Below are 22,931 nucleotides of genomic sequence, written 5' to 3'. Positions count from 1 at the left end.
CCCACCAGCCAGTCCACTATATGGCTACCTTCAGTGCCACCAGCATAAAGGTTCTCATACATTGGTCCCTTCAGCTTGCTCCTTCAGCCTCTTCATCTCTCAGGGGGAGATTTGGCTTGAAAATAGTTTTAAGTGACTTACCTAAGACTGCACAGCAAGTCCTGTGCTCATCAAATTGGAAGCCTTTAATTCCCAAGCTTGTGTCTAGCCCCTTGGGACAGTAGGCAAGGTTTGCCCCTCTTAGCTCATTACCCCTGTTTGTATTCCGTGATTGGGCTCTTATTGTTCCTTTTACATTGTGTCCAGGACAGAAATCATCAGTCCCTGGTGGGCCACTCATCCAGAACGTGCATTCATCCAAGCGTATCCTCTTCTCCATAGTCCACGACAAAACAGGTATGCTGCTTGCTGGGCCCGGACAGGGAGGACACTTGGAAAAGGAGGATGAAGGATGGGGAGTGATTTCTGCCAGTCGCCCCACTCCGTGACTTCTACTATCCTTCCCCACTGCCCAGCATGGCTCTTGCAGTACTTGGCAGGCAATGGCTGATGGTCAGCCCATCAGCTTCTCTAGTGCCCATCCTCCACAGTGAGCTGCTGGAACTCTTTCACACCCATGACAACCTGCAAGCCATATGGGGCCAGCTCTGTAGAGGAACGAGAAGAGGGAATTTCCTCTGAGCTGGTGCAATAGCTCAACACATCAGCCACGGCTTTTATCTCTCTCTGCCTCCCTACCACCCACTACCTCAGCCTTCTCTCATCACCCTTATGCCCAGATGTCTCACCCAGCATTAATGCCCATGAAGTCAGAAAATATTACTTCTGTTTTATAAGCAGGGAATGGGGCTATGACATAGACTAAGTCATTTGCCAAGGTCCATGGCTGATTGTCCTCCTGCCCTGCCTGTATTTGCAAACAGAAACTACTTTGTAAAATCCCCAAATAATTAAAAACACAGTCACCCCATGGCTCCCTTTTCCTGTAGTCCTGTTCCCGGGGCACTAAGTGATTTACAAATGCAGAGGAAAATTCTGCCCTGAGGATTAGACAACCAAAGAATTTAGGTGTTTACTCTAAAAAGCCTCCTTGATTTTTAAACAGGTGGGTTTGGTTTTATACTCCCAATGCATTTTAAAGGTCATTTAAAATAGGGTTTGTTCTATCCTGAGGGCTCTTTCATTTCAGGGCCGATCCAGTTAAAGGGGTCACTTCTTAGGAGTCCTTTTCACCCACTGCTGCTCGCAAGTGGGGAGTCGGGAAACCTAGCCCTTATCAGATGAGCTGGCAGAAGTGGCTCAGAAAGGGGAAATAATTGTTTCTAAGGCATCACAGCCTTGTTCCTGATTCTTAACACCTCGCAAGAGAAAAGTGCATCTGCTGTGTATGCACCATATGGAAGTTCCTGATTTCTTATATTTTGTTTTGATAGATAAATGGGACAGTTTTATAAAAGAAACCGAAGATATCAACACCCTTAGGGAGTGCGTGCAAATTCTGTTTAACAGTAGATATGGTGAGTAGGAGTTAGAATTCCATTATGCATCTGCAGCACTTGTGGTTTGCATATCATTATGTAGCAATCATTTTTGTTCCCTAACACAGCAGCAGAAGCCATATGCTAGAACTCCCTTCTCTTTTTAACACTCCTAGCATGGCAGCTCTTGGGCTCATGGCTTCAATTTAAGGTTATGTCAGTATTTCTATTTGAAATCCCCTGTATCGAGGAATGTATTGCCTAGGCATAAAGTGGCCCCATCCTGAAATTTTACACACAAGGTCTCTCTCCACTTAGAACTATGGCTTATTTGTCTTCGCCAGAGTTTTAAGGGGAGAAAAGCACAGCCTAGCCATTTTAAAATTAACATGGCACAAAACAATAGATCTCCATTATTCCAGCTGCTTTTAAACATGCTGGTAGGTCATAAATGTCTTTGCTTTGTGGTTTTAAATTCCACTCTTTATTAATAATCGCATCAGTTTATTTTCCTTCATGTCGGAGCCAGATGAGCACCTGTAAGAAAAGTAAATCAGTCCTGAGTGGAAACGATGATTGAACGGGCTCATTTTGTGAAGAGTTAGGTGTGCTTTCACTGGCCCTTTCTATTAAGGGTAATGGTTGTCAGAGGTAGTTGGCAGCTACAACACCTTGTGCTGTCGGGTTGTCATAGCTGACAAGCTAAGCGGTCTTCAGCTTGGTCATTATTTGGACGGGAAACCTCCAAAATGAAGTGATCTGTGATGGGGATCGCATATTCTGAAGTATGTGTGAGGCATAACTAGTTCTGCCTCTTTTGAACTAAGTTGTTGCGGTGTCCATCTGACACTATCTATTCCATTGTGAGACCTCATGGATTTTGTTCTGGTTACTTGCTGGTGCAAAGAAACTGGTTCTTAACTGTCACCTGATTTGAGATAAATTTGCGGGGGTCAGGTTTTAAATTTAATTCAGAATTTATTTGCTCAGTTTCTCCTTTTAAACTCTCCCTAGAGGAGTAACCTTTGACAGTGATGAGAAGGGAACGAGTTGGGAGCCCGTCACATATTCCTTGGGGGGACTCAGTATCTGGGGAAGAAGTTGGATGATAGCACAGCCAACATCTGCCCATAAAGCTACTCAGATTCCATCTCTCTTGCCCTCCCTTTGCCATCGTTAAACATATACATCCACTTGCAAGTTAAAGCCATATGTTAAACTTTCAGCTGAAGCTTTAGGTTTGGACCACATGGTTCCTGTGCCGTACCGGAAGATTGCCTGTGACCCAGAGGCAGTAGAAATAATTGGGATCCCTGATAAAATACCATTCAAACGACCCTGTACCTACGGTGTCCCCAAACTCAAAAGAATACTGGAGGAAAGACACAAAATCCACTTCGTCATTAAAAGGTATGTAAGGATAGATTTTAAAGAAGTGAAATGGGTGACACTGTACTCAACTGGTGCGTGTGTATGTGCGCATGCACACAAGAAGCATTGTAAATTTAGACTTTGAATTTAAAAGCATCGTATCAGTTGCAGCAAATGGTGGATCACTTGGTTGAGCTCTCTTGCCTTCTGTTTCAATCAAACTTCCACTCTTGGTTCAGCCAAGTCTGCAGCTGCAATGCCTTAAGAGTGACCTCCAAGGAGACAGTAGGCAGAGAAGAGTCCTCCAGGGCAACAGGTAGGATTGGTAGCTGTAACAAGCCAAAAGAGATCTTCCACCGTGGTTTTACTGGGGCTGTATTTCAACTTTAAAGACAACGTGATGTCTAGGTCTACAGCCTGACCCGTCGTGTGCTAAGATAAAGCATTGTGTTGGGTTTGAAGATAGATGAGTAGGTTTGTTTATGTCCCCAAACCACGGTTTTTTTCCATCTCTCTGTCTTTCTTCCTTCTTTTTGTTTTTGTTCTCTATGAAACAAAATCCTGTCAATGCCACTAACTCGGTGTTGATGATCGCTTCTGCACTACCACACCACGAACGCAGCGATCCTGTTCCGAGTGCCTCAGTGGCTGTGGCCCTAAACATTTCAAAAGTGAATAGATTCCTTTTATCTGTCTACTATTAAGTATTCTGTCAAAATGACAGATGGCAAATTAAAATTATGCCAGATGGGTGCATATGGAGATATACAATTAAATCTCCCCCTGCCCATATTTGCCAGGTAGCCATGTGTAATATTTAGTGAGTGGTTTCTCCTTTTGTGGTAGAATAGGATGGGGTTGGGAAAGCTGAACAATTCTTTCCTTTCTTTGTGTGTGTAGTAGATAATCCTCCCTCACTTGAGCAGGGGGATCAAAGTTTCCTATTTAATCTGTCTGTTCAGATAACCCCCTCACTATAGAAGTAACGTTATCCCTGTATCACAGATGGAGAACTGAGAAATTAAATGTCTGCCTGCGGCACTTGATGCCAAGCTCAAGAGTAGTGCAGCATAGCATGTCTCACCTATTTTCTCCCACTCCACACGTGCCACAACCCAGAAAGGATGCAAAGCAGCACCGAACATACCACAAAGCACCCCAGAGACCGATGAAGAAGCTTGGCTTCAGGGCACGTGCTCCAAGCTGCTCTGAGGCCGCTACATTGCCTTGCTTCCAGGATCATGTTTCTCGGTGGCTCTTCTAGGCTTGGCTTGGTGGCATTGCAGGCAAACTCTAAGTGACTTGCCCAAAACCACGTGGAGGGAGTCTGTCATGGAGCAGAGACTCCCAGGTCCCAGCTTAGTACCCCTATCCAGTCTTCTTCTCCTCATTGCCATCATTTTTTGAGGTTCTTCACAGTACTTGTATTTTTTGAGCTCTTCTGAAATGGACAAAACCCTTGTCATGATTTCCATCTGCACTCAGCGCTGTTGGGTTGTTACCGCATGAAAGCTCCCTTCACTAACAGGAAAAGCAAAACTTTTGAGGCAAAACAATTATTTCCTTAGCACAGTCTTTCCAAGCACAGGCAAAATTCACAATATCGCTAGTGTTACTTTTTTATGATTTAGCATTTACAGCATAGGTGTGGTCAAAAGCGCGTATCAGGTGACAGGTCCCTTTGTACTGTGAGAACGGAGGAGGCGAGACCCAAGGCCCTGATCTGAATTTCTAGGTTATTTCCTCCCACTTAAGTTTGCAGATGCAAAGTCAGTGAATACACTTTCCCTTTTAGTAATTTGGCAAGATGGTTCTTACTCGTCTTGCATCCTGGGAAACCTTCGTTCTGTAGCACAAGAGGATGTGGGTGAGGCAAGATGTGCCCCTGCGAGAGGTGATGGCTCTGGAAAGACCCACATCTGGATTTAGCAGGTTTAGTGCTTTCCTAGTTCCTTCCTAATGCACAATGCAGTAGTTCATTAATCTCACAGCCTCTGGTGATTCCATTAGAGAACAGATAAACTCAATATAATGGTGCTTTTCCTATACAAATAGGAATCCTGTAGTGGGTTATGATGGCCCATTTTATAGTAGATCCTACTCAGCATAACCAACGCTGTGCTGAGGCCATGCTCTTTCAGGAAGGATTTTGAAATTTCAGAATCTGGCTTTGTTTCGAATTGGAAGAAAACCTGAAAGATTTCGAATCCTCTGCAAAGGAAAATTCTAAAAAATATATGAACGGAGTGTTTCTATTGAACTGGTTCATTTTTACTGATGCCATACTACATTAGAAAGCTTCAATGAGCAGCCATCTCAGAATGAAAAATCCAAAGGCATAATTACAAAAATACCAAAATAAGTTGTTTTATCAGAATTTTTTTCCCCCCAGCTTTGTGGCAGGAATAGGCTGTTATTAAGTTTTCCAGCCACACCTACTCGCAACACAGTTGAATCAACATTGTCTAGAAGTAGTCCTTAAGTTGAATTTTCAAGAGAAATTTCACTGGACCCAAAACTGCACATTTATAAACTGCAAGTATTTCTGCCTTGATGAGAGACGGGAGACTGACTAGCAGAATTAAAAGCCATCTGAAGTGCTTTAGCCTTGTGCTAAAGCTACACAGCAACAACTTTGTCTAACTACAGGAATTAGATGTAGAGAATGACTTACAAGCAGATGTCAAGGTGCTTTAGACAAAAGACATTCTGTTAGGTATTGGATTTGCACAAGAAACGATGCTGTTTTTAAGAAAAGGAATGAACAGTAACAGTTTTCTTACTCAGTTTAATATTGTTCACAAAAAATTCTCAAATTCATTTACTAGAAGCATCTGTTTGTTTTTTCTCCTAGGATGTTTGATGAGAGGATTTTTACAGGTATGTTACTAAAATTCTTTGACTTATTATTTGTGACTGGAAGATTATACAGAGCAGTTGAGTTAAAATAGTGTCATCTGTATACAGCCAGAAGTGCAGGATATATGTCGCTGTTCTCACCAAGAAGGAACTTTTTTTGTAGCTATCCACATGCGGGGTGAAATGAATTTTACGTGCTCTCAGCACAAGGGCTTTGCCCAGTGAAGTAATGTTTTAATGGCTTGCCTAACACTTGAGTTGTGTAGACCATAATCTGGTCCTCTGCACAAAATGAATTTTACTTGTAGAGGCCACGTGATTTATCGTTCCATTCTTGCAAGGAAGTATATTTGCTGATGGGTTCCCCCTGAGAATTATTTTCCTGCCTCTGGATGGAAAATGCTAACTTCTCTGGTTATTGGTTTTAAATAAAAATGACAAAAAAAAAATGTTGCATTTTGACTGAAAGGAAAGCCTCCCGATTTTGTCTTCTGGTCCCACTATTTATGTTTACTGCTTGCACACTGATAGGAAGAGATGCAACTGTAAGCAGTTTTTAGCAAACCAGATGAGGCATATGGTGATAAGATATGAACCTCCCTTCACACAGAGTGAAAAGACCTATAAAATCACTCCTGTGGCTTTTCTCTGTCTTAACCTACTGATACATATCTGAAAACTGACTGGAAAAATAGCACTGCGGGGTCCTAAATTTTTCATCTGGCAGTGGTTCCTGGTCGATTGGGCTCTATGTATTCAAACTGCCAGCTGCTTCCAATTCACACGTTAGCACTGGTTTTAAAGGTTCTGCAGGCCAAATTAAGCTCTTAGTGACATCTGTGCAATCCCCTTATGTTCCAGATAAGACCTGTGGCCCTGAGTTGGTTCTGTTCCTGACTCTGCAACTGGCCTGCTGGGTGACACTTATGAAATTACTGTGCCTCGGTTTACCTGTGTGTAAAATGGGTATAATGATGCAGCTCACCTTAGTAAAACACATTGAGACCCACCGGTGAGGACTAGATGTTAGTATTCAGTGGGGTTTGTAAACCTGTAGCTGACTGACACTTAAGACATAATTCCACTGCTGCCACACAAGATTGGAACAGATTTCAACTCATTTCCTTTTAGCTGTGTGGCCCTGGAAGGGCTAACAAGAGCAAAAAGCATAAAACACATATATGAAGATGAAGAACCATCAGACCTGCTGAGTAAGGAGGCATCGTTTTTATAAAGACACTTTCAGAGAGAAGTTGCATGTTCAGTTGCCTTCTGCAGAGTACCTGGCTAAAACCCACCGCTGTTAGGAAACCTACTTTTGTTGCTCAGCTAGGCAGGTCCTTATGGCCAGTTTTATTGTTACCAGGGCAAGGCTCGATCCATGGAAAAAGTAAGTTGCAAGGAGCCAGTAGAACTGCCAGAAGATGCATCGTGTCTTGATAGCTTTCAAAGTTTTCATAGACATTAGGGCTGGAAGGGACCTCGTGAGATCATTGGGTCCAGCCCCCTGCCCAAGGGGCAGGAAGTCAGCTGAGGTCAAAGGATCCCAGCAAGATAAACGTCCAAATGTCTCTTAAAGGTGTCCGGAGTAGGTGCTTGCACCACCTCTGGGGGGAGTCTATTTCAGGCCTTGGGGGCTCGGACAGTAAAGAAGTTTTTCCTTATGTCCAGCCTAAAACGGTCTTGGAGGAGTTTGTGCCCGTCGGACCTTGTCATCCCCTGGGGTGCTCTGGTGAACAGGCGTTCCCCCAGATTCTGATGCACCCTCCTTATGTACTTATAGCTTGCCACAAAGTCACCCCTGAGCCTGCGCTTTTCCAGGCTAAAAAGTCCCATATATCGGAGCCTCTCTTTATACGACCTGTTCTCTTGCCCTCTGATCATGCGCGTGGCTCTCCTCTGGACTCTGTCAAGCTTCTCTATGTCCTTCCTAAATTGTGGAGCCCAGAATTGGATGCAGTACTACAGCTGCAGCCTCACCAAGGCCCAGTACAGCTGGAGCATGACATCCTGGGTCTTGCTTGAGATGAGTCAGAGCTTTATTCGCTTTGCCAGCTGCAGTATCGCATTGGTGGCTCATGTTCTTCTTGTGGTCAGTCATGACCCTCAAGTCTCTTTTGGTCATGGTGTTAGCGAGTGTAGCACTACTGAGCCTGTAAGTGTGATGCAAGGTTTTTTTTCCCCTCCGACAGGGAGCACTTTGCATTTCTCTGTATTGAATGCCATCAGGTTATCATCTGCTGGCCTTGCAAGCCTATCGAGGTCGGCCTGGATCACCAGCCTGTCCTCAAGTGTGGACACTCTTCCCCAAAGTTTGTCGTCATCGGGAAACTTAGCCAGTCTGCTTCTGACACCAGTGTCCAGGTCGTTTATGAAGACATTAGAGAGTACAGGTCTGAGACCAGAGCCTTGGGGGACGCCACTGGTCACCGAGTGCCACGTTGATACGGTTCCGTCAACTACTACTCTTTGGGTCCGACCTTGGAGCCAGTTCCCCAGCCATCGGACTGTGGAGTAGTCAAGGCCATAATTGTCCAATTTTTCCATGAGGACATCATGGGACACCAGGTCAAAGGCTTTTTTTAAAGTCCAAATATATTATATCAACCTCTTCCCTTTTGTCCAGGTGATATGTCACCTAGTCATAGAAGGAAATGAGGTTGGTCAGGCAAGACCTACCTGCAACAAACCTGTGCTGGCTATCCCTCAGGACGTTGCCTTGTGTTAGCCTGTCACGAATGGTTTCTTTGATAATTTTTTCCAAAATCATCCCATGAGGTCAAACTGATTGGCCTGTAGTTTCCTGGGTCTTCATTCCTCCCTTTCTTGAAAGCGGGCACCACATTGGCCCTCTTTCGATCTTCAGGTACTTTGCCCAAACACCATGAATTCTCAAATATCCTTGCCAGTGGCTGTGCTAGGATGTCTGCCAGTTCCTTTAGCACTCTTGGGTGCAAGCTATCTGGACCACTTGATTTGTGGGGGTCCAGCCTCTCAAGATGCTCCCTCACAATATCCACGCCAATGGTGGGTATATATTCACACTCACCCTGGTCATCCCGCATCATGTTAGGCAGGGTGGTCCCTTTGGGCTGGTGAAAAACTGATGCAAAGTAATCATTAAGCAGATTGGCTTTTTCCTGGGTGTCTGTAGTCAGCTGCCCCAGATGGTTTAGCAGGGGTCCAATGCTGCCCTTGTTTTTCTTTTGACTCCCCACATATCTGAAGAAGGACTTTTTATTGTCCTTGATTCGTGTAGCCAGTTGGAGTTCAGTTGCAGCCTTGGCTTTCCTAGTTCGCTCCCTGCAGCTGTGGACCAGTGCAGTATACTCCTCCTTAGTGGTGATTCCTGTCTTCCATCCTTTATAAGCCTCTCTTTTTAGATGTAGGAGGTCCGTGAGTTCCCTGTTGAGCCAAGGGGGTTGTTGAACCCTTTTACCACCTTTCCTATGGGTTGGGATGGACTCCCCTTGTGCTTTTAGGATTGCTTCCTTAAGGAGCAACCACACATCATGAGCTCCCATCCCTGTGAAATCATGGCCTCTCATGATTTCAGCTCTTGAACACTGCTGACTGCTCGGTGTTTGCGCTGCAAAGCACTGCCCTTTTTGACTTTGTATTCCCGTAACTTCATATTCTTCCAAAGGGGTTGTGGGGAGAAGGTGCTGCCATTTGGCTTCAGGACTAGTCAGGTGCCTACTACAGATATTCACAAGACACCTGCATGGTTTGTGCAGCTTGGCAAAATAATTCCACTCCCTCCTTCCCCCCCAGCACTAAGCTTTCAGCTCTATAGTCACCTGCACTCTCTAGCACCTGATTTTCATTTCCTGGGCTGTTTTCAGCTCACTCTTATCCTATCCGAGATCACTTGTTGAGTCTTCATTACAGCTGGTCTCCGGTTGCTGAGGAGCAGGGAAGTGAAAGGAGAAGGTTTTCAGGGTGACTAAACCCTTTTCTCCACCTCTTCTGTAATTCATTCAGTTTGTCCTCTCCTCTCTCCTCTTCTCCTCTCTCACATGCAAGACCCTTGTGCTGGGGGTTTGTCCTTTTTCCTTAACTATGTACAGACTCAAAAAGGTTGCACTTGTTTGTGGAGCGTAGCGCAGCATCTGCTTGAGCAGTGGTAGCAAAATAACTGCTCCTAGGATGCCAGTGGCCTCTGCATAAATTTATGCGGTTGGTCGTTGCCCTGTGTGTTGCCACTCGACCCAAACTACCCAATTCTTCTGTATGGGGCAGAGGTCCTCCATGGGCTCAGCCACGTGAGATTGTCCCATGCAGCGGGGTCTGGGCCACTTCCCAATCCCTAACCCAGTGCTCAGGGATTTGAAGTTACTGAAACTTGCAGAACTATGATTTGAAACTATTCACCAGTGAGGGATCGTGGTGCAAGATCCAGAGTATAGTAGGCACCAAATTCAGCCTTAAGGTACCTGACTTGGGTGCCTTAGAGAACCGCGGTGGGGTCATAGAGCAGAGATGGGGTACCAGAGAGAACAGAAGGGCCTGTTAGAGGAAAATCTATTTGCTGAGGCATGTATGAATGTCAGCCACCTTGGACATAGTCTCTTGCCTTCAACCACCAAGACTTCTCCAGCCCCTGTCATTTAACCTCCCTGTAGTCTCAACAGCAAAATGTTGTTGGCAGAACTTCACACTCCAAATGATCGGTGGCCTCAAAACTCTCCGTTATCTCAGTTACGACACTGCTGCCGAATAGTATGGGGCTTCTGCCCACTGCCCAGCAGCTGGGAAAAGATGCATGTCAACACTCCTATACCTTCAGGTGGAGGCTGTGGTTCATTTAACCAAAGACGCCCTCCCAGATTGCAGTTTGTTGCTGTAGTGGAGCTTCCAGAAGCATGTAGGTGTGCATGTGCTATGGCTGCTGTCTGCCTCCAGCTTTTCTGGTAGCAGAAGCAGCTTCATGTAAACATAACCCCATTTGCCAAACTGTAGAGAAACCTCCCACTGTGCCATATGCCCCCCAAACCTACTTCATTACCACCTCCTTTGTGACAAAACTTGCCCTGCTTTGGGATGGTTCCCGCAGTGACGTTACACTGAACTGGGCATCCTCGCACAAAGAAGCGTGTCCTGAACCCAAGTGTGCCCAGCGCTTACAAGGTTTGGCTAAGGATTCCTGAAACTGGGAGAAGGTGATTACTAAACAGAACTGCTTGGGCTGGATTCTCCTCTTGGTTGCACTGATGTTTCCTTTAGGCTAAGCCAGAGAATATTGGCTCTTTGTTTTGTGGGTAAACCAGGTAACAGGCAGCACCTGGGAAGAGCAAAACACCCTCTTTGCAAGTGGAAAAAATGCGGTTAAAAAATCTGCCTTTATTTCTAAGCTTTCCCTTTATGCCTCACAAGCTGGTAACTGGCTATAAATCCAGGAGAGGGTGGTCATGTACGTGAGCAAACTGTATGATCAGCAGTAGACCTTTGATTTGTTAATTCTGGTTTTACTTTTAATTACAAAATCTTGCTGTGGAACTGGGACCAGGAAGTAAATTTACCAAAGATCCAACCAAGCTGGAGCCGTCCAGTCCATCTGGGGAAATCTCTCCAGAACCACACCGAATGGCCATTCTGGACCTGGCAGGGACTTCTCAGGCTAATAACAGGTAAATGGCTCTCATCTCCACCTAGGCAGTTTTCTCCATAATCTCTGATGGGTAGATTGCGATATGCTTGTTCTGTGAGCAGTCTTACTGCGGTCTACTGAACCACTGAAAAGACAAGGTGAATATGAAAATTTGCCTCTGCGAGCACTGAATTGCCTGTCTGGACTATACTTGGTCTCACTTTGGTTTCAAACTCAGTGCACTTGTGGAACTAGATCTTTCCCAATTCCATTGTATATAATTTTTTTAACCTGATGCCAGCAAAGCCATGAAAGAAAAATCATGCCTAATAATAATTCTGGAGCCCTCATTCCAGACATTTAATATGAAGGGATAGGAAGGCAGTTGCTGGTTGATGCCTGTTTATAGCAGAATGCTGAAAAACGTGTGTGGGGAGGGAGGGGACTAAAAACAAAAAAGTAAAAGATGTGCATGCTTAATTAAACTGAACTCTCCTGTGTATTTGTGTGCAAGATAAAGAAAAAATTCTGTGTTTGGTGTGTCCAGGTTTGGCCGGCTGGCTGTTTATTGCAAACTCCTCAGGGCAGGGACTGTATCGTCTTTAATGGCACGCACAGTAGCGAGTGCACTGGTGGCACCTAGCCAGTACCAGTTCTCAAAGTCACTGGAAAGATTCTTTACAAAGACAAAGTTCATGCAACACTTTTTGGTCATCCTGGAATGTGGCGCTGGCTCATCCTCTGAAATCCCTTGTTGGCAACCATGTGAAATCAGAAGAGCACATGACTGAGGAAGCAAAATAGAAAGGACAGAATGCTGGAGCAGATAACGTGGTGAAAAGGCCGGCCACTGTAGGTGCTTTGTTTTAGCACAATAATGAAGATCAAGTGGCTCATTTTTCACCTTTTGATAGCATGTACTCCTTTGTCACAGCTAGCAAACCACCAAAGAAAATAGGCTGTCCCAATACATGTGAGTTTATGCCAAATCCCCCCCAAATGTTTAAAATCATTGTTTTTGAACAAAAAGAATCAGATTGCTGACATGTGCAAGCAAGTTAGGACAAGGTTATCTGCCTAAATGATATGTAAAGCATAATGATACGCCATCAGCTAGCATCACAAACAGGGTACGTTTAAAAACAGATTTATAAATAGTTTATAGGGGATCAATAACTGGTTAATACAATGGGAACCAACCGTTTTGGCAGGTGTACTACAAAGTAGTGCTGCATCCTTCCCTAGTGCCACTCAAATCCCTCTTCCCTTTGCAGTCTGCTGCTCTGCTTCCTATTCCTGTGCCCCCTGCCCCTTGCCTGCTCTGCTTTCTGCTGCCTGCCCTATCTGCTACTGTGTCGCCTGACCTATCCTTGATCTACGTGCCACACACAGAGGCTGCCCATGCCACTTGTGGCACACATGCCGCAGGTTGGCCACCCCGGGTTAATTATTATAGCATCCAACAAGTGGAATAGTTATTTAGGCCTGTCTCTAGCACCTACTACTGATGTGTAGAGAACCGTCTGTCACGTGCTTCTGATGCCTACTGAGCACGTATTAACCCTTTATAAGTTGCTTGTAAATGTACTTTTGATAAGAAGTGAGACCTTGTGATTCGTGAGAGTACAGACGTTCAGTGGACTGGAAGGCCACCTTGCTGCTCTTGGTGGCACAAGCTAATAGCAGTATGGAACGACAGCTCTAAGCAAAGGGCAGCACCCTGGGTGATGTGTGGTACCCCTAGAGGAACGGAGTTGCTCCCACAGCACTTGATAGCTCCCCTTTCTAAGGATACTCGCTGCCTCCCACGTGTTGAAGTAGCTCCACTAGCTGACACCTAGTAAGGCAGAGCCGTGGCTCTGCCTTCTTTCTCATGCCTTCTCTCACAGGTGAACATCCAAAATGAAATCCTGGCCCTGCTGAAGCTAATGGCACAACTCCCATGGTGCCATAGGGCTCTGATTTAGGCAGCTCTGATGCAACCTGCCCAGAGGTGGAGTGAACCGTGCTCCCTTGTGTGGCCGTATTGAGGCCAGTGATCTTCTAGTTTGAAATGTCTGGGTAGGCTTGGTATTGTTTTCGACATTATCTTGAATGTTGTGTTGGAATATGAAACCCTGCAGGGAAAAGGCCTTTACAGATGGTGACCACTTATGTGCATGGACAGGGCCACGTGTATTGTGGCCACAGGATGTAATCATGATAGTCTGTGCGTGTGCTGCTTGTCTGGTTACTTTGGATTTGGCAGCATGCAGACTTGGACCAGATTTGAAATCCTGCTTTGATAAACTGTTCCCGAAGGCATGATGCACATTCTTATTTCAGTTTACACCAGTCTAAGCCAGGTTTTAAATTGGTTGAGTATTACCCTGTATAAGCTACTAAGCCAGTGCAAGTGTGCCTGTACATATTCCACTGTGTGGTGTATGAATATGTCTACAGTGAATTTGATCTCATATGTGAGTTTTAGCATTAATCTTCCTCCCACCTGCACAGAATAACTTCTGACTTAGTATTGGAGGTCCTTTAACCAGCAGTTACCTAGCCGGGTGTGTGATTTTTTTTTTTTTAAAGTACAAGTTCTTCCTTGACTCGAGCTGTATCCTCCCGTCTCCCAGCTTTGTAGTGTTCCTGCAAGCTAAGTATTTGAGTGTTAAACATCCTTTCTGTCATTCCCATGACATCATGGTCAAGTTCTTCCATAAGTGATACAATTGACTGAGAGAACAATCCTAGAGCATTACAACCCAAAGAACTTGGGGGGGTATAGCTCCAGACACCCACAGGTGAGGGCAGAAACAGTAAGGACACGGCAACCTTGCTTGGTAGGGGTTTGCAGTGAGGACTCAGGAATGAATAATGTTAAGCCAAACTTTCAGGTGAAGGCCCCAGTCACAGAATCAGATTAAGATAGGGCTGGAAAGGACTTGAGGAGGTTATCCAATCCTTCCTCTCTGCTCTAGGCAGGCTCACCCCCATCTTAAACCATACCGATAAATGTTTCTCTAAACTCCCCTTAAGTTAGCTGCGCAGCGCAGACAGAAGTGAATGTTTCAGGTTCCTTTCTGTGCCTGGTTCACAAAGAAGAGCGAGTGTGTGACAGCGACAGCCCCATGTAGGAAGTTGAATTCAGATTGCACTAGCTTGTGATACTAGCTTTGGAGGACTGTTCTGCTCCTGATTTGTCAGCCAAGATAGTGACTGCCACATGCCAACAAAGCTTTACTTCCCTACAAGTGGGTAAACTTTGATGATTTAGTGAAGAAGCATTTGAGTTGGAGTCTAACAGGAAGTAAGTAATATGTAGAGCATGTGACCATAAACATGGCTCTTCAGTCAATTTGTCTTTGTCCAGAGCCTGCTGTCACATGCTGAAATATCTCAAAGAGTATTTTGGCACAAAGACTGCATTGATCCAGAACTCTTAACACCTGACAGTCACATTCTCAATACTCTTTGGAGTAGAAGACAAGGCAGAGATTTGTTTGATGGCACTGACTCCATTGCAACATCAGGGAGTCAAAAGGACTTAGAGCAGAATATGAATTGTGCTCTATGCTGCCATTTGACTTAGCATCATGGGATGAATCCTGCTGTAGTCAGTCGGGCAGGAAACTTAAGCAAGGGTCTCTGAAGCAAGAAGCAGTTATCACAGTTTTTGAAGACAATATTAAGTCTTTGCTCAGGTTTGAGAGCTTCCAGAGGCGTCCCATCTCATTGGCTGCTATGCCAGGGTAGCATTGGCAGGTGACAAGCAGCAGAATGCGCCATTGCGATATCGTGCTTTGGCAAGGATTCTGCAAAGCAAAGTAGCTCTTGCTTACCTTGAAGCATGGGAACAGTGCTCTACCTGCGGGGTAAAAGGGCTCAATCTGTGCTTGAGAGTTCTGCTGAAACAGGCCTCAAAGTTGCATTTAAATGCCCAGTTGCAGCTGGGCATGTTATTTCAAATGCGGTATTAGTATACCAATTGCTGTACTGGTTTGTACAATATATATGTATGTATATGTTGGACTAAAGGAAAACTTATATTGCTTGAATTGCAAATGTTGTGAATCCGTTTTTTTAGTTGCATATATACAGGGCTTGATCCAATCTGCATCAAAACGAATGGAAAGACCTCACTGCCATTTAGCATTGGATCAGGTCCTTGTTCTATATATTAGTAACCTATACAAAGACATTCGTGAAATGTTGATCTACTATATAAACTGGAAAGTTCAGTTGTCAACTTGAGTACACTCAGTCTTCTCTAAATGACTTTATAACTGAAGACTGGAGCCCAGGACGTGATCCCAGTCTGTTAAACCTGATGAGAGTAGATAGATAGGCATGTATATGGCTTTCCTCACCACAGTGCCTAAAACAATTGGTGTAATTGTCTTCACAGCACACCTGGGAAGTAGGACAGTGCTACCGTCCCCATTTTACAGATGGGGAACTGAGGCACAGTTGAGGAAGGTCACACAGAGGGTATCTGTAGACATGCCAGGAGGCCATTTTGAAGCGCAGGGATGCTGATACATGAGACACTGCGGCACTTTAATTAGAGTGGCTCTTAGAGCCGCTCTAATTAAAGTCCACTGCCCCACCCCCACCCCCAGAGCACATGTAAAATTCCCAGAGATTCTGGGAGGGATCAGGAATTGAAATTTGGACTCCAGAGTCCCAAGCAATGGCCTAAACCATGAAGCCATCCATCAATTAATCAACCAGCTACAGAGGGCAGTGGATACTTAATCAGACCTTTGGGGTGCCTATAGACATGCTCGTTCACGGTCTGTTTAGTATGTATCCTAAACAGACCCTATCCATATTCCAATTAGAACGCTTCAGTGTCGCCTATCATGTGTATTAAGTCCCTGCGCGTTTCAAAATGGCCACGGGGGCACTTTAAACCTCATCGAATGAACTTTAGATAAAGTGTCCCATGGCCTTTTTGAAATGCGCGGGGACTTAACAGACATGGTGGCGAGCTGTTTTAATTAGAGCAGCTGTCCAGAAACTGCTCTAATTAAAATGGGTGTCGTCCCGTCCCGTCCCGTCCCGTGTCATCCCGTCCCGTTCCCCCGCCCCATCCTCAAGCATTTGTATAGGCAGCCTTGATGTCTAGAGGCTGGATTTCTAAAGAGATTGAATATCCGCTGCTCCTGTTGACTTAAAAAAGAACTGTTCAGCCTCTGGGAAACCAGGCCTTATAGTTCTCATTTTTAATTAACTGTTGAATTCTATTTGTAATTACTTCTTTCCGACAATTAATATATTTTCTTTTCTTTCTGTAACCCCCCTCCTCACAAAAAAAACAACCAACCAACCCAGAATGGCATTAAATCAATGCTAATACAAGCAGGCAGGCAGAAAGGCAAAATGATAGGGGATGCACCGCTAATTTGCTAAGTGAAGAAGATCTGCCACCGAGTGCATACAGGAGTATCAAACTCAGTGAGAGGTCTGGTATTTGCCATTCTCAGTGTACTAGCAAATCTGGAGGCTTACTGTCCATGGAGAACACTCGCTAATATTTAATTGTCTTCACCTTCATCCGTACTGTACTCTGACTGTTTCCAGCAGTGAGTCAGTCAGGATTTGCATGTTATGGTAAAACAGCTTTGCAAAATCCTAGGCAAAAGAATGTTTTTCTGGGGCAGAGTCTGGCATTGCAGTAAGTTCATTTAATGCCTGTGAAGGATTCTAACCGGATTGGGGTCTTGAGCTTTCAGTCTGTTCTTAGTGCAGCATAATCACCATGCACTTTGTACCAGCCCAGATTCTGAAACCCTTCCCTTGATTTTCCTCCCGCATAAATCCCTTGAACCAGATCGGCTCTCGGTTACACTGGTATAAATCTAGGATAAGCCCAGCAAAGTCATTGGGTCGCTTCCGATGGGCAGGGGCGTCATTAATTGGCTCAATAACTTCACTTGCATCACTCCTGACTTATCCCGGTGCGAGTGAGAAGAGAATCAGGCCATGTATGTACAAGTTGCACGCTATGAAAATTAGAATGTTATTTTAGCATATGGTATAGGAAATCCTGAATTCCACTGGAGATACCAAATTTAACTTAATCTCTCTCTCTCGTTATCTATTCAATTTCCAGTTAATTTGGCAACATATATTGAGGAAGAAAGACTGCATGTTTGAAAAAGAGATCAGTTTGTGGTGTTTTCTTCTAAATGCAGAGACTTCCTCTCTGTCAGGGGCATAGAAATTGCCTCGGCAGGGCTATCTGGTTCAGAATACCCTCTGATACTGGGCTGTATATTAGATGTCTCAGAGAAAAGCAGCAGAAACCGTGCAGTAGGATGCTGTGAAGTGAGGGAGAACAGATCTAGTCTCGTGCTGAATGTTTCTGAAGCCTATGAACAAATGGGCAGGACTGCGGCAGTCTTGTCTTCTTTACAACTCCTTGTTCTCAGGACAGATATTTGGGGGCTGTAGGTTTCCGGGTCTGTTTCTTGGCATTCTTTATGGGCAAGGTGCAGTGGTTTGCATTGGTCTACATTTTACTTGCAGTAAAGTGTTACTTATGAGAGGGAGAGAGCACCGAAATCTGGGGTAGGGAAGGTGTTCTAATTCCCACAGCTTTCCAAATATGCTGAGTTGACAGTGGATGCAAGTTTGGGGTAGAGCCCAGTATGCAGGGAGGAAAGCTTTGAGTAGAGCAAACACTTACCAGCTCAGCTGATTTTTTTTCCTATCTCTGCATTTGCTTTAGCTGCAAAAGGAACCAGGTTGATACGTTGTGGGCCACCTCCTGCGAGGAGCTGAGCCCTGCAGGATTTCACACTACCGGTTGTATGAACATAGAATCATAAAAAATTAGGGTTAGATGGGACCTCAGGAGGTCCCTAGTCCAACCTCCTGCTCAAAGCAGGACTATCCCCAACTAGATCACCCCAGCCAATGCTTTGTCTAGCCGGGTCTTAAAAACCTCCAAGGATGGAGATTTCACCACCTCTCTGGGTAACCTGTTCCAGTGTTTTACTATTCTCCTAGTGAGAGTTTTTCATAATATCCAACCTAAACTTCCCTTGCTGCAACTTGAGGCCATTGCTCCTTGTTTTGTCATCTGCCACCACTGAGAACAGTCAACATTACCACTAAACAAGTTAATGGAAGTCAACATTATCATCAAATGAGTTCCTTAGCACAGATCCTACAGCCTGCCCACCTGGCTTCAACCTGCCACACTGTCCGTGGGGCTTGCTGAGCAGGTTCTGGAAATGGCAAGGTCAGTGTGCGGCCAGCCTCCACAGCTGGGATCTTTGCAACAGTCCAGACTGTAGCTGTGGCAAAACACACACCATGTTGCATATTGTTGATGTGTGCTTGCTGACTAAGTTCAGTGGAGGACTACAGGAACTGCACGTGGCTGTTGATGCTATCTATCATATGGCTTGGCAATTATGGACACGCTGACTGACTGAGAACAGTCTAGCTCCATCGTCCTTGGAACCACCCTTCTGGTAGTTAAAGGCTGTTACTAAATCCCCTCTGTCTCACCAGAGACCTCACCAGTGCTGAAGAGAGGGGAATAATGACTTCCCTCTGCTGGTAACAATCCTACTAATGCAGTCCAGTATGCCATTAGCCTTGTTTGCAACAAGGGCATGCAGTTGGCTTATATTCAGTTTGTTGTCCCCTGTAACCCTCAAATCCTTTTCTGCAGAGCTGCTGCTTTGCCAGTCAGTCCCCAGCCTGTACTGGTACATGGGATTGTTCCACCCCAAGTGCAGGACTTTGCATTTGGCCTTCTTGAACCTCATGAAATATCTCTTGGTTCAGTTCTCCAATTTGATGAGGTCTCTCTGAATCCTAACCCTACCCTCCAGCTTATCTACTACTCCCCCCAGTTTGCTGTCATCTGCAAACTTGCTGAGGGTGCACTCCATCCCATCTTCTAGGTTGTTGATGAAGATATTGAACAAAATCAGCTCCTGGGGCACTCCGCTTGATCAAGCCATTGAGCCTGATGGCCAGTTTTCTGTCCACCTTACAGTCCACGTGTCCAACCCATACTTCCTTAGCTTGCTTGCAAAAATGTTGCAGCAGACCATATCAAAAGCCTTGCTAAAGTCGAGGTATATCGCATCCATTGCTCTCCCCACATCCGCAGAGCCAGTCATCTTGTCATAGAAGGCAATCGTTTTGGTCAGGCATGACTTGTCCTTGGTGAATTCATGCTGACTGTTCCTAATCACCTTCTTCTCCAAGTGCTTATAAGTGGAGTCCTTGAGGACCTGCTTTATGACCTTTCCAGGGACTGAAGTGAGGTTGACCGGTCTGTAATTCCCCAGATCTTCCTTCTTCCTTTTCTTAAAGATGGGCACTATCTGTCTATGGATGGATGGATGGATAGATAGATTGATTGATTTTCCTCCTCCTTTTCACCAATGTTGCCCTATTGAGGTCTGTGGACGTTAACCCTGTTTATACTGGTGTGACTGTTGAGAAGCAGGCCCCGAGTGTTTGATTACTGAAAACACCAACACATCCTTCATGTTAGCTTCCTGTAGGTCATTGGTTAAAAGATTTATTGCACTTAGACAGTGCTGGAAATGTTTGCAGGGCTTCAGACATCCAGGATAAGGAGTGCTTACTCTTCTCAGGGCTTTAGGCATGAAATAGCACCATTAAAGGAGAAAACCAAGCTTGATTTAAGATCTCCCTGCATTATTAAGAACTTTTTCAAATGCTTTCTCTGCAGTAGCAGCACTGGTGTAGATGCTCCCGCACAAACGTCTACTGCAGGTTTGCTGCCCTGATACAACGTGAGGTTTACCTTGCTAAGTTAAAAGTCGCTTTGGCTTTGGCAGGAACAAGACTTCAGTGCCACACTCTACCACGGCCTCACAGAGCAGTTCTCTCAGTTCCTGATACAAGTATGCTCTAGAGATCTAATATTCTCATGGGTTGTATAAACTTAAAAAAAAAATGAATTGGCAGCAATTAAATTGCTAGTGGTGGCACAAAACCTGAGGGCTGCTACTGTCTTAACTAAAGCATGTGGATGCCGCATCTCCGGACTTTTCAGTCTGATATCCTTATACATTACTTACACAGATAAAGTGTTGAAGCAGAAACTGTTTGCACCTCCTATGCCTATTTGCTTCACTGTAAGTAAGCACAAAAGATTTAAGCTTCCCTTTGATCAAACATACCATGTCTCTTGTCTGCTTCTCCTCTACAGGTCAGAGAAGTGTAGCGTATCTGAAAGCTGCGAACCAGGTGAGCAAGAAATAATTGTTGCTTTCTGTTGAAAAGTAGTAATGGCCGGGGGGGGAGGAGAACTCAGGACCCTTCGCTAAATATTAAATTCCCTGTGATGCTGATACTCTCTCCAGCTCTTTGGCTGAGATGATTACATGCCGCATGAAATGCATTTGCTGCGTCCCTGTCTTCCCCGCAATGGGCTGTAGTTATAGCTATTGTACTGAAATCTTTCAGCGCCAATGACAAAATGTAACAAACATTGCTGCCTGTCGCAGCTCTCCATGGTGAACTGTGCCTGCCATTGTGCTGGGCGCTGAGGCTCTGAATGCTCCTGTTGAGCTACTTATAGAAATAGATCTGTCATTGAGAGGACAATGCCAGAGGTACTGCATATTACAATGTGCTGTAAAGCATTATGTGAATTTGTGTGTCAAAGAGGTATCTGTACACAATCACGCATAGAAATGGACACATGCGTGCCCACCCTTTAAAAATGAAGCTCTCGGAGTGCTCTGTATGTGGGAACACAGTGTTTTGGGGCCGAAAGAAAGAAGCTCAGTAGCAAAGAGAGCTCCTACCTGCAGTATAAAGCAAAATGATTGCTGGCAAAAGACTGAGAAAATAGACAAGCCTCTATTCTGTCTCCTGAAGGTCTGAGGGCTCTATTGTACTAGCAGCAAAAGTGAATTACAGTCGAGGGCCATTTATAGAGAACATCCCATAAACATATCCCTGTAGCCCTTCACTGACATTAATTAGTCATCGTAACACTTTGGAAAGGCAGATAGGTCTGGATTATTATCCCCATTTTATAGATGAGGGGATGGAGATGCTTGTTTTGTAGGCCTTTGGCCGGGCCCTTACTCAGCAAAACACTTACAGTAATTGAAGATAATGGGACTTAAGCATGTGCTTAAATGTGCTGCTGAATATGTCCTTCTCCAAGAAAATTGCATTGGTTTATTTTAAGGGGTCATTTTAAACCAAATTACTTAAACGGGTACAAAAGGCTGGAGCATGCTCTTATTCTGGTATAAAGTAAGTTTAATTCTCTTTGGCTTGAATTGATCCTGAATCCATTGAAACAGCCAGTGTTAATCTGAAACAGGAGCATCTGCGTGGGAGGAAACGGAGCAGGGGAAAGTTGGGGGCGGGGGCAGGAGTAGCACGAGCTTAAGTCAGTTTAGAAACTTTAAAAAGATTTTAAAAGTTCAGCTTTCTCGTACAGATGAGAGCTCAGCCTTTCTCAGCCGAAGTTCTTCTGTCTGTACGATGCAGTTAGTGTGGTTAATGTTGGCTACTTACCTTTGTGAAGTGCTGTCAGGTCTACGGATGAAAAATTCTTTGTAAACGGTTGTTGCCTGGGATCGGACAGGCAGGCAGTGAGGGCTTTTCGGACGCGCACCTTGGTTTTGCGCTTCTGAGGATCTTTTTTCCATTAGGTACCTCAGGAGAACTGAGTGGGATCCGACAAATCAAAATAGAGCCAGATGAGCTGGACATCATTCAGATCACCGTGCCAGGTAAACAGTGGGCAGGTCTGAAGAGCTGAGTAACATCAAGGCAGAGAGCATCAACCTTGCGTTGTACAGTTTGAGGATTTTGCTTTGGGGAAGTGGCATGGGTGGGTAATCCCCTCAGCCTCATTTTGTCCCGTATTGAAAATCCCCCAGCAAACAGTTGGTCTCTTGGGCAAGTTGTTGCAATAGCATAGGATGTTTCCAGGTATTTTTTTTTCCCCCCAAGGGCAGCTTCTGGTTTAGTCCTGTTTATGCATCCCTTGACCCATCCCTGGCCACGTGCACTGTAGAGCAGCTTGTTCTGGCGATGATGCTACTGTTGCTTTTGCAGTGATAACCAAGAAGAACTGGGATAGGCGAGTGTCGTCTTCCTCCATCCCTTTGCCTGTCCCCTCTTCCCAAGGCCTAGGGACTATCAGGGCATGGATAGACAAAAAATGATACTTCTTGAAAGTGGTGATAATGAGTGCAAAACAGCTTATCCGTTACAGCTGATTTGTCTGTTTGCGTCTGTCCTGCAGCAAGTGAAGCTAAACTGCGGTAACTTTACCCTGTTTCATTCAGAAGTAAACTACCCTGCTTTAACTTCCACTTGCCCTAGGCTAGGGTGACAGCAGGCAGACCAACTGAGCTGTGGGGAATCCTTTCCTCCCTCCCTTAACACAGTATAACTATTTATCTGTCCATGCCCTCAATATCCCTGGTTATAGGTCTACAGAGAGGGTGAGTGACTCAGGGTAGCGCATGTAGCAAATCTGTGGCAAGGCTGAGAGTAGAATCCCAATCTTCTGCCACCATTGAGCGCTCTAATTCCAGAATAAAGGGCTAAGGCCTTCTCAGCTTCCCAAGGAGCAATCAAAAAGAGGATAGCAGCCTGGTAGGGGGAGGATATGCTGA

At 45.0% G+C, this 22,931-nt stretch overlaps 1 protein-coding gene across 8 annotated transcripts in view; it reads left to right on the top strand.

Moving 5' to 3' along the window:
• GTF2IRD1 (GTF2I repeat domain containing 1) overlaps window positions 1-22,931 on the top strand; it is a 167,320-nt gene that overhangs the window by 97,393 nt on the left and 46,996 nt on the right. For 7 of the 8 annotated variants that reach the window (XM_025208080.1, XM_025208081.1, XM_025208079.1 and 4 more), the window contains 7 exons: window positions 307-396; window positions 1,434-1,517; window positions 2,705-2,888; window positions 5,704-5,729; window positions 11,200-11,338; window positions 20,492-20,529; window positions 21,957-22,037. In XM_025208080.1, coding sequence (XP_025063865.1) covers window positions 307-396; window positions 1,434-1,517; window positions 2,705-2,888; window positions 5,704-5,729; window positions 11,200-11,338; window positions 20,492-20,529; window positions 21,957-22,037 — 642 coding nt within the window. The remainder of the gene's footprint in view (window positions 1-306; window positions 397-1,433; window positions 1,518-2,704; window positions 2,889-5,703; window positions 5,730-11,199; window positions 11,339-20,491; window positions 20,530-21,956; window positions 22,038-22,931) is intronic. The other variant, XM_006027029.3, reaches the window with a different exon arrangement.

Source organism: Alligator sinensis, unplaced genomic scaffold (genome assembly GCF_000455745.1).
Source record: "Alligator sinensis unplaced genomic scaffold, ASM45574v1 scaffold1291_1, whole genome shotgun sequence".
Classification (NCBI taxonomy): Eukaryota; Metazoa; Chordata; order Crocodylia; family Alligatoridae; genus Alligator; species Alligator sinensis.
This window is presented reverse-complemented; position numbering and strand designations above follow the sequence as displayed.